The sequence below is a fragment of the Acaromyces ingoldii genome, assembly GCF_003144295.1.
Source record: "Acaromyces ingoldii strain MCA 4198 unplaced genomic scaffold FA10scaffold_4, whole genome shotgun sequence".
Lineage (NCBI taxonomy): Eukaryota > Fungi > Basidiomycota > Exobasidiomycetes > Exobasidiales > Cryptobasidiaceae > Acaromyces > Acaromyces ingoldii.
In genome coordinates, this window is record NW_020290250.1 from 1,999,048 (window position 1) to 2,011,741 (window position 12,694).

Below are 12,694 nucleotides of genomic sequence, written 5' to 3' on the forward strand. Positions count from 1 at the left end.
AGTGAGGAAAGCGTTACTTGGCAGCCGCGCGCTGGCGGGCGCGCTCGTGCGTCTTGCGGTGCCGCGCCGCCTGGTCGGGCCGGCTAAAGGTGCGCCCGCAGCCGTCCTCGGGGCAGCGAAACGGCTTCTCGCCCGTGTGGATGCGCGCATGCTTGGTCAGGTTGGAGCTCTCGGCGAAGCGGCGGCCGCACCACGCGCACTCAAACGGCTTCTCGCCCGTGTGCATGCGCCGGTGGATGGTGAGGCTGCCGGCGACGGCAAAGGCCTTGCCGCAGCCCGGGTGCGTGCACACGTACGGCTTCTCACGCGTGTGGGTGCGCATGTGCTGGGCCAGCGTGTTGCCCTCGGAGAAGCGGCGCGCGCAGACGGTGCAGCGAAAGGGCCGGTCGCCCGTGTGCGTCTGGACGTGGCGCATGACCTTTTGGCGCTGCGAGAAGCTCCGCTCGGGGCCCCGGGTGCAGCCCTGCCAGCGGCACTCGTACTGCGCCCGGCCCCGGCCGATGTGGACGGTGGAGATGTGCGCGGTGAGGGCGTCGTGGGTGCCAAACGAGCGCGCGCAGCCCTCCCACCGGCACGGGTGGCCTGCCGTGCCGTCGTGCGGGCAGCCGCAGTCGTGGGCGAGGGCCGCCTCGTCGAAGTCGTCTTCTTCTCCTTCTTCCTCTTCCTCCTTGCCCTTGCTCTGAGCGCTTCCTTGCTCTTCCTCGCTCTCCTCTCCATCCTCGTCTTGCTTCTTTTCGTCGATCTCCCGCAGCTTCTTCCTCCGTGTCGCTGCCTGCGGTGCGCCTCGCTTCTTGGCAGTCTTTGCATGCATTGGCAGGGGCAGGTGTGTGTGCGCGCCATGCTCATCAGGCTGGCTGCAGTCTTCCTGCGCAACACCGAGGTGGCTGTCGAGGATGTGGCGCAGGACGAGGTCCGTCGCCGCAGCAGGGTCCACGCCATGGCTGCTGCCCACCGCGGCGCCGTCGAGCGTGGGCTGGCTGCACGAGTCCCAGAGGCAGCGCCACGCCAGCTCGTCGGACGGTTGCGTGTGGCCGAGCAGCTGCTGAGCAGCGGCGTAGTGCTGTGCCCCGTGCGGGTCCTCCGTCGTCGACGCATGCGCGACGAGGTGGGCCCGGTTGACGTGCTCGGCCAGCGCCGACACCGAGGCGCACCGGACGCCGCAGCCGGCCCACTGGCACACGTGGTCGCCGGCAGGAGACCAGTGGAGACCATGCTGCTGCTGCGACGAAGAGGACGACGGAGCAGGGGTGGAAGAGCCGAGCGAGGCGCTGCTGCTGTGGAGCGTCAGCGCCGGGTCGAGGCACATGCCCGTCTCGTCGTGGCTGTGGGCATGGGCAAACAGGCAGCGCGGTCCAGCGTCGTGTTGCTGCTGTTGCTGCTGGAAGAAGAAGTGGTCGTCATGGGAACCAGGAAGCTGGGCGCCTGCACGGCGACGGTGGTGCTTTGACGACTGTGGCTGGGGTTGTGGGTGCACCTCTGTCTTTGCCGTCGCAGCGGCATCGGCAAACGAAGAGACGGTGGCGGGCGAGTTGTGCATCGACGAGGAAAAGACAGAGAGCGAGGCCGAGCGCGAGCGTGAGCCAGACGCAGACGCAGACGCAGACGCAGAGGCCGTCACGGTCGTCATGGGCGAGCCCTGGACGGGCATCACGTCGTCGATGCAAGCGTGATGCGGCTGCAGCGACGCCGGCGGCGGTGGCAGCATCGTCATCGGCAGGGGAAAGCACTCGTCGCAGTCATCGGCAATGGAGGCCGTGCTGCCGTCGACGGCCGCATTGACCGGAGCGCCATCGACGACGCCGCAGCACTGGTCCAGGTAGACGTCGGAGCAGCAGCAGCAGTCGAGCTGTGTCAAGACCGTCTCGTCAGCGGTCGTATCAAGCCAGCAAATAGATAGATGACTCACCAGCTCCTGGAAGCTGCTAAAGTTGCGTGCGTCCTCGTCGGTGCGATCGGCCTTTTCGCACGAGGCGCAGTACTTTGTCTCGCACTTTGTCTCGCTTGTCCCGCTGTCTTCTTCTGCGTGGTGCTGCTTCAGGTGCTGCAGCTGTTGTGACGGTGGATGCTGCTTCTGCTTTGGATTGGCACATGGCGAGGGCCCGCGCCGGGCGCCTGGCCGCAGAGACGAGGAAGACGCCGGTGGGGCCATGATGCCGTCGCATACACTGATGCACTGCTCTCCCGGTCGCCCGTCGCACGGTGCTGCAGCTGGGGCGTCGTGGCCCATGCAGTCCAGCTCGTCGATGCATGCCTCGTCCTGGCACTCGATAATCTGCGCTGGCTGGTCCTCGGCGCAGCAGAGCGGTCCCGTCGCAGGGGCAGCCGAGTCACCGCAGCAGGCGGCCGCCGGCGAGGGAGCGATCATAGTCGCTGACGAAGACAAGGGCCCTCCGCTGCCACCGCTGCTGTTGCTGTTGCTATTAGCACCGCTGCTGCTGCTGCCACTACCGCTGCTGCTGGCAACGGGACATGGCGCAATGCAGCACGGATCCAGGTGCGAGTGTGCTCCCAAGCATCCCGTCATTGTCGCACCAGCCATCGCAGTCGCCGTTGCGACAGGCGGGCACTGCTGACACGCCTCACTTGTCCACGCCATACTGTTGCCTCCTGCTCCTTTGCTGTGGTTGCTGCTCGCACCGAGCTGCTGCCAATCGTACCGGTACCCGTCGTCCACGGAGCCTTGGCCGAGGTAAGCCTGCGCTGCCATGACGAGCTCCGCCAGGCCCTCGCTGCCATCCTTCATCGTTCGTTTCTCTGTTTCTCTCTCGCGACTCCGGCCCTCTTTCCAGGACGAGACGCCCGCACTTTTCGGACCGGAAGGCCGTCGCACCCTCAAATGCCGTCTCGTGGCGACGCCAGTCGTTCTACGTATGCTCTCGCTTGTTCAGCCAGTGCTTTTGCTGCTGTCCATTTCCGTCGGTCGCTATCCTCGCCAATCTCCGGTTCCTATTGCTCTCGTCCGTCGAGCCGGCCTGTTGTCTTGCTTTCTTCTTCTTTTTGTTTTCCCTTCCTCTTGCCCTCCCCTTTTTTTCACACAGGGCGTGGTAGAGACGGATAGCAAGAGGAGCGGCGGGGGCAAGGGAGTACCCTTCAGGTTTTGGCGCGCTGCCTCTTTCCCAGATAAAGAAAAAAAAAGGTAAGTTAAAAATTTCAGGCGGGACGCCACGTGCGATTCGACGTGGGCAAGATCAACGCGGCAGGTCCAAGGAGAGATAGGAGGGACTGCAAGACGAGCAGGAGGTTAAAGGCTTCTAAGAAGTGTACATTGAGGAAGGAGCATCGTTCTTGGGGCAGCAGCTGTGCTTGACGCAGTCCCGCCAGGCAGCGTACATGTTGATGACAAACGCCTGTCCCTCGGGGCTGCCCTTGGTGTAGGCCTCGGTCGTGTACCAGTCGAGCGGATTCACCGTGGGCTTGGCGATGCCCGTGTTGGGATCGACGGACCTGACAACGGCATCGCGCACGTCCTTTGTCGACTCATACAGCTCCCAGCACGTGTCGGGCTCCAGCACGGCGAGGCGAAGTGCGCCCGCGACGAGGGCGGCCGAGCCCGAGGCATCGCCAAACCAGCTCTGGCCCGTCTGATTCTGCGATTGGGGCCCACCCACGAGGTAGTTGCGCCAGAGGCCCGTCGTGGGCTCCGTCTGGACCGCCTTGAGGCCCCGGAAGATGGCCAGCATCGCATCCTTGATTTCGCACTGCAGCTTCTTGGAGCTCGACTTGGTGGGCGCGTAGTGCTTCAGCGTGGCCAGGACGCGCGCCATGCCCAGGGCGGCCCAGCCGTTGCCCGTGGCCCAGATACCAAGCGTCTGGGCCTGGGGACCGACGATGTGCGTCAGCAGGCCCTTCCAGGGCTCCGTCGTGTTGGCAATGAGCACGTCGCGGTACAGGAGCTCCTGCCGGCCTGCGTCCTTGATCATCGACGCATTGTTGGTCGATGCGCCGTAGTAGGCCATGAACGGTTGGATCTGCTCGTGGTCGCGTCAGTGTCAACCAGAGACGAACTCAGAGCAAGACGACTCACCATCGACTGAGGATGCACATTGCCGATAGAATCACCGTCAGCGCACGTGTACGACGCCTTCCCACCCGCCGGCTGCCACTCAACTCACCATTCCGTCGGCCCAGAGCTCGGGGACGGCATCGCGCTGGCTGATGGCGCCGTTGTAGAACCGGGGCGCAGCAAAGAGGTGCTCGAGCTGCTTGCTGGCCGCCTGCTTCACCGTGTCGTTGGTCGGGCTGAGGAGGATGGCGCTGACGCCGAGCGAGGCCGGGTCGCCATTGGCGCCGTCGCCCGGCGAGAGGGTGCCCTCGGCGAAGTTGAACTTTTGCGAGGCGTAGCTCAGCGCGGGGATCCTCGGCGAGGGCGTGGGCACCGCGCCGTCGGGAAAGGCCTCGCGGTAGTAGACGGCATACTCGGGGTTGTACAGCTCGAGCAGGGCTTCGGCCAGGGTGCCGTACTCCCAGCTGTGGCTGGCGAGGCGCTTGGCCTGCTCGACGACGGCCGAGATGTCAAAGCCGGCGTCAAAGTCGGTGCCGCGGGGCGAGGGGACCTGGAAGGCGCGCCACATGGGCGCCGCCGCGGCCGCCGTCGCCAGGGCGGCGAGAAGGGCCATCGGAGCGAGCTTCATGGTAGGTGCGAGGAGCTACTTGACGAGTCGTGGACTAGGAAAGAAAGGGGTAAGCGTGACGATTCCTTTATAAGCAAAAGAGGAGGGGTCCGTTCGCTCCATCATCGCAGAGAGTACGCATTACAGGACTGTAAGAAGGTCGTATCGCAGTAGGGGTCGGTGCCTCGCACACCGCGGGGATAAATTGAATGTCCGCCGCCACGCAGAAGCAGCGTCGGAAGGCACGGCCACCAATCGGGGAGCGCAACAGGAGCAGAGGCAGCCAGCGTCATGCAGCTGTCGCCAAAACTAGCCAACTCTAAAATCCTCTTTTTTTTTTTCCAAACGAAGCCAACAATGGCGGGAAGCACTTGTGCGCGACTCCGACGCCTGTGCTCCTGCGGGCCACGGTTTGTTTTCCGCCAGAAAGGGTGGCGATTTCCACGGAAAGAAAGACAAGCCCCAAGAGACGCCAGGCTCTGCTGAGCGGAATGATGCAAGCAGAATCCCTTCCTGTTCCTGGCACGGGCACGCCTGTCTCGGTCGGAAGAACAGCTGATCACTCACCAGCTCGGGCAGCTGCAGATCTGGACCGGCGACTTGCGGGCGTTGCCGAGGAGTGCCTGCTTGCGAGCGCCTGCTTGCGAGTGCCTGCTTGCGAGTGCCTGCTTGCTTGCGAATCGACCGGGTGTCCAGCACCCGTGCTGATCCAGATGTGAAGAAAAAGGAGCGTAAGAGAGGGGGGGACCAGCCCAACGAAACGATGGAGGGAAGGAGACGGTGGTGGTGGTGACACAGAGAGAGATCCATTAATGCCGTGCAACTCAAAAAAGGCAATTTGCTGCTGAGATTGATGACGCCTGCCAAGCGTTGAGCTATGCTCTCCCTCTGTTGGTGCCTGGTGCGCACCCAAGAGGCCGGCGTGCCGTACACATCGGCTGGGACATGTCAGAATGATGACAGAGACGCGTGACGGAGCCTCCACGGCCGAGCAGAATTAGATTTTAGTCTCATGCACGGCTGTTCTGGAGTGGGTGGGTGGGACAACAAAAATCGGAAAGGCAGCGAGCGTACCATTGCCGCAATGATGGCGTCGCTCCGGACAAAGGCGAGTCAGACCCTGGCCAGTGCCCTTCGTGGGCAGGCCGTCACTGCAGCGAGGAGGAGGAGGACGATGTCCACAACGGCGCGCCGTGCGTTCCAGGTCGAGGTGCCCGGGTGGGCGTCGCCCGAGGCACGCACCGCCCTCGAGGGCTTTGCCGCCCGCTTCGGTACCGACCCCTCGCAGCCCGCCATGGTGGAGACGCAGCACCTCGACCAGCACCAGGCCGCGCTGCTGCGCCTGACGCTGTCCGAGATGGTGCCGCTGGACCAGGAGGCGGGCGCGGAGCCAAAGGTGTTTGCCCACTCGCCCGAACGGCAATACGCGGGCCTGAGCAACCGGACCCGGCTGCTGCCCACCGAGCACCTCGCCTACTTTACCCCGCGCGTCGCCTCGTGGAACCTGGGCGCCGATGGGTCCGACACGTCGTTCAATCCGCCGGGCGGTGTCTTCACTCGGCGCATGTGGGCCGGCGGCGAGATGCGCTTCCAGGCCGACGCCCCGCAGCTGCTCCTGGGCGAGCGCGCCTACGAGCACACGTTTGTCGAAGATGCGCAGCTGAAGCAGCTCGGCGGCGGCCGCGGCGAGATGATTGTCGTGTGGGTGCGCAAGGAGTTTGGCCGGCGCACCAAGCAGGAAGAGGCGCCCCTGCCTCCGTCGATCATCGACCGCCGCAGCTGGGTGTTCCAGCGCGCGCTGCCTCCGAGCGCAGAGCAGCAGCAGCAGCAAAATCAAGAGCAAGAACAAGGGCTGCAGGCCCCATCAGGTGCCTTCCATCCCGACATGCCCGCGCCCGTGCGCCTCGTGCAGACACCCGCGAGCCTGTTCCGCTACTCGGCCCTCACCTTCAACGCACACGCCATCCACCTCTCGCCCACCTGGGCGCGCGACGTCGAGGGCCACCGCGACATTGTCGTCCACGGCCCGCTGACGCTCTCGCTCCTCGTGCGCACGTGGGGCCGCGACCATGGCCGCTGGTTCTTTCTCCGCAAGCGCGGCGGCAGCGCCATCGAGCCCAGCAGCGGCCGCCGGCTCGTCTCAGTCGCCTACCGCGCCAAGCGGCCCCTCTATGCGGGCGAGCCCTACTGGCTCGGCTACGCGCGCGAGGGCCAGGACGAGGCAGCGGGCAAGCACACCCTCGTCGCCGTCAAGGCCGACGGCCAGGTCGCCATGGAGGCCACCGTCCTCTCGGCCGCGCCGTCTGCGGCTGCCGCTGCCACAACAGAGGAGAACAGCGCCTAGTAAGAACATTCGTCGCAGTGACTGTCACGCTCTTGTCTGTTGAGAAGTCGGTAGAGATCAAGATGAATGGCCATTGCTAATGAAAAGATGGATGCTGCTGCTGCTCTATGTCCACACTCAGAGGCCTGCCTGTTTCTGTTGCGATGTAGAATGTGTCAGTGGCTGCGCATACAGCGTGCTTCAGCCGCGCCTACGCACCCGGAACGGCTGCCGGACCACCCAGCGGCTGCCGGCGCGCTTGCCCTCGCGCTCGGCATACACGGCGACGCAGGCATCGATGGCGCCCTTGCTGGCGCCCTTGACGCTGCTGAACTTTTCCCGCAGCGTCTCGACGAGGACGGCGCGGATGGTCGTGTCGCCCTCGATGGCGCGCAGCAGGTCGGCCAGGTGCGCGGGTGGAAAGGCGCTGGCCTTGGCCTGTGTTGCCGTGGAGGCGCCCGTCGCTGCCATAGTCACAGGCGAGGCGCCAGTCGCAGTGGCAGCCCCCGTCGCCGTCGAGGAGCCAGGCGCAGCCACGTGGCCTGCTGTTGCTGGTGCTGCTGACGACGACGCGGCTCCAATATCGCTCAGCGGCGGCGGGGCAGACTCAAAGGTGAATGGATTGAGGCCCGGGCCCGCATCTGCTCTCTTCTCGTTAGCTCTCTCTTCCTCTGCCAAGTGCCAAAGGAAACGCACCGCTGAGAAAATCAATCTGGTAGCCGCGGAAGCCCTCATAGCTCGGCTGGCCCACGACGGCCTCCCAGTGGGGCCCCGTCTGGAAGGGCACGAGCTTCGTCTCGAAGCGGCGGCCAATCGACTTGATCTTGCGCTTCTTCTTCTTCTTGCTGCTGCTGCTGCTGCCGGCCATCGCCGACGTCGACGGCTTGCACGACTTGGACGAGGGCATGAGCAGGCTCCTCGCCGCCTTGGCCACGCGGTTGCCCTTGGCGCTGACTTCGAAGACGTCGTCGTCCAAGTCGTCGTTACTCAAAGGGTCGCCGTTGGCAAAGGGGTCGCCCTCTTCCCCTTCGTCGTCCTCCTCCTCGAGATCGTCGACGAGCCAGTCGTCCATCTCCGAGTCGCCGTCGGAGCGGCTGTCGCCATCGTCGTCGTCGCGCTCGTCGTTGTCCTGCACGTCGTCGCCCTCCATCGCGTCTGCGTCCTCCCACTCGGCGTCGGAGTCGTACGAGTAGTCGAGCGCGACGGGGTCCTGGCCCAGCGGCCGGCGCGCGCCGACGAGGTTGGTGGCCCGCGTCCACGTGCCGTACCACGCTGGCCGGCGGTCCGACTGGAAGGAGAGGAGCTTGATGGGCACCCGGCGCCGGTCTGCGAGGCTCGCCAGGCCCCGGCGGCCGTCCTCCTCGAGCTTCTCGTCGCCGAGCACGCTGGCCTCGGTGACGAGGCGCATCGCCTCGCGCACGCTCACGGGCGGGTGGATGCCCCGGCGGGCACGCCTGCTGCTGCTGCTGCTTCGACCGACTCTGGCCTTGAAGTCGTCGAGCAGTGCTGCTTGGGACGACAATCAGCGGCCGTTCTCTTTCATCCTAGTGGCATCATCAACTCACTCGCGCAGGAATGCTCGCTGCTGCCCTCGCCGTCGTCGCCACTGACAGCACGGAAGAAGCGGTTGACGGGGGCCATGTCGCGGTAGTTGCATGCCGGAAACGTCTTCTCAAAGTCGGACTGCTGCTGCGGCTGCTGCTGCTGCTGCTGCTGCTTGCTGGGCGAGGCCGACGACGCGGCGTCGCGCGGCTGGAAGAGCGAGAACATCATGCTGGCCTGCTTCTTCTTGGCCTGCTCGGCCTTGTGCCGCTTCGCCTCGGCCGCCTGGCGCTGCGCCTCCTTTGCCGCGTCGCGCTGCTGCCGCTCGGCGCGCTTGGCCTCCTTTTCCTGCCGCTTGGCCTCGCGCCTGGCCTCCTCGTCGGCATCGACGGCCTTCTTGGGCGCGCGCTTGACGGCAAGCTTCGTCACCGTCGCGCTTGACTCCTCGTCTGCCGGCTTGACGATCGCGCTGTGCTCTTCCCTGTTCTCCTTCTCCTCGGTCCTGTTTGGTGCTGTTGTTGCCACCGTCACCGCTGCCGTCGCCGTTGCCACTGTGGTTGCGCTGGCAGCGGTGCTATTTGAGGCAGCAGCACTCTTCTTGGCCTTGCTGCCACTGCCAACCAGCGACGCGCGCTGTTCGGCGCTCATCTCGGCCAGCAACTGGCGCGCCGCCTCGCGCGCGCGCTGCCGCTCCTCGCGCCTCGCCAGCACCTTGTCGACGTTCTCGGCCGCCAGCAGTGCCGTGTCCCGGACCTCCCACCGCCAGATCTGCAGGCCCGGCGGCACGTCTGCTGCCTCGTCGTCGTTGTCGTCGTCGTCATCCTGGAGCGAGGCAAGGCCGTAGTTGACGCGCTCGGCGACCGTCTCGACGGCGGCCTGGATCGCAGCGACGGCCGTCGTCGCAGGGCCGCCTGCGCAGTCGTCTGCGCCACCGCTGCTGCTGCTGCTGCTGCTGCCGCTGTCCGCGTCGGCCTCGGGTATCACCGTCTTTCGGATCGACCTGGCAAGCTCGAGCGATGTCTTGTCGCTGTGTCGAGGTACGTGTCAGCCAGCATGTCCAGAAACACAAAGAAGGAAAGACGCACCTCTCCTGCGTCAGCTTGGCCACGACGTGCAGATGCTCCTCTGGGATTCTCTCCAGCGGCGCATCGAGGCCCGAGAGGTAGTTGTTGAGCGCGAGGATTGCTGGTGGGGCGGGTCAGATTATGCTTTCCTCACTAAAACGACCACCAGACTTGAGCCCTCACCCTGGAGCGTGCTCATGCTCTTTGTCCAGTCGACGGCCTTTTGGCGCAGCGCCAGCTTGTTGCCCCGGAGCTGGACCAGCTGCGGTGCCGCTGCTGTGTCATGAAAGTCAGCTGGATGATTCTGACTAAGAGCTGGTAAGATCAACGCACGCTGCTGCTGTTTGGCCTTCTTGCTGCGCTCGCTCTCGCCGCCCTCGTCGGCGGCCCTGCGCTTGGCCCCGCCTGGCCCATCGCGCGAGCCGGCTGCGTGCACATTGACGTCCGACTCGCCCATGATGTCCAGCTTGCTGTGTACGGCGGCGTGGTGGTGGTGGTGGTGAGACGGCGGCAGGCCAGCGGGCGCCACGGCAGTCATTGGGCGTGCGTGCGTGCGGGCGTGCGTGTTCGTTCGTGATGCTCTCTCACACCCAACTCTGTGCGCGCTTTCTCCAACGCCCTTCTTGCCTTCGCGCGTTGGAGGGCGCGTCGCGCAGGACTCGGCCGAGCTCGATGAAATTTAAATTTTTTGGTCTCCAAAAATTCACAAGAAGTTCAGGTGAGACGAGACGGCGCCACTCTGTCTGCAGGCAGTAGCAACCACCATGACGAGGTACACAAAGCTGGACAAGCGGCGGGCCGAGCACGACAAGCAGCGGCCCGTCGGTGCAGGCAACCACTCTGACGACGAGGCCGAGTCCCAGCCCGAGCCGCCGATGCCAGTGGCGGCGCAGGACGAGAGCAGCAACGAGGGCAAGGCGAGCAACGAGGGCGAGGACAACAAGGACAAGGAGCCAGCGCGCGACGCCACGCAGCTGCTGAAGCGCGCCAAGCTGATGCGCCTCAAGGCGAAAAAGGCAAAGACGGACGAGAAGCGGCGCGACCTGCTGCGCCAGTGCAAGGACCTCGAGCGGCAGGCGAGTGCGGCCAACGGCGAGCGCGGCCGCGACAAGGGCAAGGGCAAGTCCAGCGAGCAGCAGGGCGGCAAACAGACGGTGCTGGATGCCGAGGGCAACGTCGAAACGAACCCGTGGAAGGTCATGGAGGCTGGTGAGTGGGATTGAAAGAGCAGCGCGCCGAGGGCAGCGGCTGACAGACGGCCAACAAACAGAGCGGAGGCGGGGCAACGAGGAGCGGAACGCACACCGGCGGGAGAAGCGCGCCGAGGAGCGCCTCGCCAGCCAGCGCTGCTACGCCTGCCGCGGCCTGGGCCACTCGGCAAAGGACTGCCAGGCGTCGACGTTTGACGGCGAGGAAGCAGCAGCAGCAGCAGCATCGGCAGCATCGGCAGCATCGGCAGCATCGAAGCAGGAAGAGAAGAAGAAGAAGCAGGCGCTGCCGCCAAACGAAGCCAAGGAGTGCTGCTACCGCTGCGGGAGCACCGAGCACAACCTGTCCAAGTGCCGGCGACCGGCGCCCAAGGTGGGCCCGCAGCTGCCGTTTGCGAGCTGCTTTGTGTGCCAGGCCAAGGGCCACATTGCATCGCAGTGCCCGCAGAATGCCGGCAAGGGCATCTACCCCAACGGTGGCTGCTGCAAGCTCTGCCGCTCCGTCGAGCACCTCGCGCGCGACTGCGATCTCAACAGGAAGTCGACGGCCGACTTTTCCAATGCTGCTGTTGGCATGGGCGTGGGTGCCGAGCTTGGTCCTGGCCACAAGCGCAAGCGGCAGGCCGGCGCCGACGAGGACGACTTCCACGCCCTGTCGCGCGCGCGCATCGAGGTGGACACCGCTGCTGCTGCTGCTTCTGCGTCACGCTTCGCTGCCAAGCCCCACAAGAAGGTCGTCTCGTTCTGAGCATTACTCTCTTCTCTGTTACTGTACTACTATTATTTCATTCCACTGCAATCTCCACTGCTACTTTTCCGCAAGCACCCTGCGCACCGTCCGCTCGACGAGGACCGTGAGCGGGTCGCTTGTCGACGCCTCGTCGCCACCAGCGCCGCCGTCATCGGTGGCTGCCGCGCCGCCCAGCACGGCCCGGTGCACGTACTTGCCCACCATCTGCGGTGTGGGTCGAGTCAGCGAAGGCCATCAGAGAAGCACCGAAATAAAGAGGCTACCCACATCGAGCTCGACGTTAACCTTGTGGCCGGGCATCTTGCGGCTGAGCCCAATGGCGTCCTGCGTGTGCTTGATGAGCATGACGCTGAACTCGACGACCTCGCGCGGCTCGACGGCACCGCCTGCCTCGTCGGTTGTCTCGCCGGCGAGCCCTGCGCCTGCGCTGTGGCCCTCGTCGAGGCGGCCGCCCTGCGGTGGCGACACGTCGATGAGGGTGAGCGAGGCGCCGTCGAGGGTGACGTAGCCCTTTGGGATCAGGTACGGCGACAGCGTCGACGGCTGCGGCAGCTCGGCGGACCGCGAGAGGCGCAGGCACAGCGTCAGTGCGTTGCCCGTCGGCACCACGCTCCGGATCACGGCCGTCGTGTCGACGTGGCCCTGTGCGGCCGTCTCAGCTTCGGCTTCTCTGATAGATCACGCCTGCTCACCTGCACAAAGTGGCCGCCGAAGCGCGTGTGCGCCTGCATGGCCCGCTCGCAATTGACGCCGTCGCCCACCTTGAGATCGCCCAGGTTGGTCCGCCGCAGCGTCTCGGGCGCGACGCCGATCTTGAACGTGCCCGCGGCGGCGTCAAACTCGGTCACGGTCAGGCAGGTTCCTTTTGCGTAGTCATTGGGTCAGTGTCGTAGCACAGAAAAGTAGATCTCCGCACTGCTCACCGTTGACGCAGATGCTGTCGCCGATGTGGCAGTCGGACAGGATCGAGGCGCACTCGCCAATCGTCATGCTGTAGCCGCCGCCGCCCGACGTCGACTTGTCCATCGCCTGGATGTCGACGATGGGCGCCAGCGTCTCGACTGTGTGTGGTTCGTGTCAGCAGTGCGTTGGCGAGAGGCCCGCTGCGAGCTGCTGCTGCTCACCTATTCCTGTGAACATGACTGGCTTGGTCTTCAACGGCGTCGGGCTGAGTCAGTGGAGCGACGGACAAGGCC

The 12,694-nt window shown here is 65.3% G+C and overlaps 6 protein-coding genes across 6 annotated transcripts; 2 read left to right on the forward strand and 4 right to left on the reverse strand.

The window, feature by feature from the left end:
* Positions 1 to 13: 13 nt before the first annotated feature.
* Positions 14 to 3,100, reverse strand: FA10DRAFT_303010 (hypothetical protein; the record flags this gene model as incomplete). Its single annotated transcript, XM_025525196.1, has 2 exons — positions 1,907 to 3,100; positions 14 to 1,846 (listed from the first exon to the last, which is right to left on the reverse strand). Exons 1-2 carry the CDS (start codon positions 2,741 to 2,743, stop codon positions 14 to 16), a joined length of 2,670 nt encoding a protein of 889 aa, XP_025376904.1. The 5' UTR covers positions 2,744 to 3,100.
* A 151-nt stretch (positions 3,101 to 3,251) lies between these two features.
* FA10DRAFT_287563 (hypothetical protein) lies at positions 3,252 to 4,631 on the reverse strand (the record flags this gene model as incomplete). Its single annotated transcript, XM_025524148.1, has 3 exons — positions 3,252 to 3,968; positions 4,025 to 4,030; positions 4,113 to 4,631. 3 exons carry the CDS (start codon positions 4,629 to 4,631, stop codon positions 3,252 to 3,254), a joined length of 1,242 nt encoding a protein of 413 aa, XP_025376905.1.
* Positions 4,632 to 5,437: 806 nt separating this feature from the next.
* FA10DRAFT_268226 (hypothetical protein) lies at positions 5,438 to 7,047 on the forward strand. Its single transcript, XM_025522242.1, has one exon. It carries the CDS (start codon positions 5,698 to 5,700, stop codon positions 6,952 to 6,954), a length of 1,257 nt encoding a protein of 418 aa, XP_025376906.1. The 5' UTR covers positions 5,438 to 5,697; the 3' UTR covers positions 6,955 to 7,047.
* Positions 7,008 to 10,134, reverse strand: FA10DRAFT_268227 (hypothetical protein). The gene is made up of 7 exons (XM_025522243.1): positions 9,873 to 10,134; positions 9,723 to 9,815; positions 9,561 to 9,660; positions 8,499 to 9,502; positions 7,630 to 8,439; positions 7,153 to 7,574; positions 7,008 to 7,089 (listed from the first exon to the last, which is right to left on the reverse strand). Exons 1-7 carry the CDS (start codon positions 10,075 to 10,077, stop codon positions 7,072 to 7,074), a joined length of 2,652 nt encoding a protein of 883 aa, XP_025376907.1. The 5' UTR covers positions 10,078 to 10,134; the 3' UTR covers positions 7,008 to 7,071.
* Positions 10,135 to 10,303: 169 nt separating this feature from the next.
* Positions 10,304 to 11,551, forward strand: FA10DRAFT_303014 (hypothetical protein; the record flags this gene model as incomplete). The annotated part of the gene is made up of 2 exons (XM_025525197.1): positions 10,304 to 10,748; positions 10,810 to 11,551. The coding sequence occupies 2 exons, from the start codon at positions 10,304 to 10,306 to the stop codon at positions 11,493 to 11,495; spliced, it is 1,131 nt and encodes a 376-aa protein (XP_025376908.1). The 3' UTR covers positions 11,496 to 11,551.
* Positions 11,552 to 11,555: 4 nt separating this feature from the next.
* On the reverse strand, positions 11,556 to 12,638 carry FA10DRAFT_275799 (Lumazine-binding protein; the record flags this gene model as incomplete). The annotated part of the gene is made up of 5 exons (XM_025523286.1): positions 11,556 to 11,702; positions 11,766 to 12,140; positions 12,191 to 12,360; positions 12,422 to 12,559; positions 12,623 to 12,638. 5 exons carry the CDS (start codon positions 12,636 to 12,638, stop codon positions 11,556 to 11,558), a joined length of 846 nt encoding a protein of 281 aa, XP_025376909.1.
* Between the last annotated feature and the right edge of the window lie 56 nt (positions 12,639 to 12,694).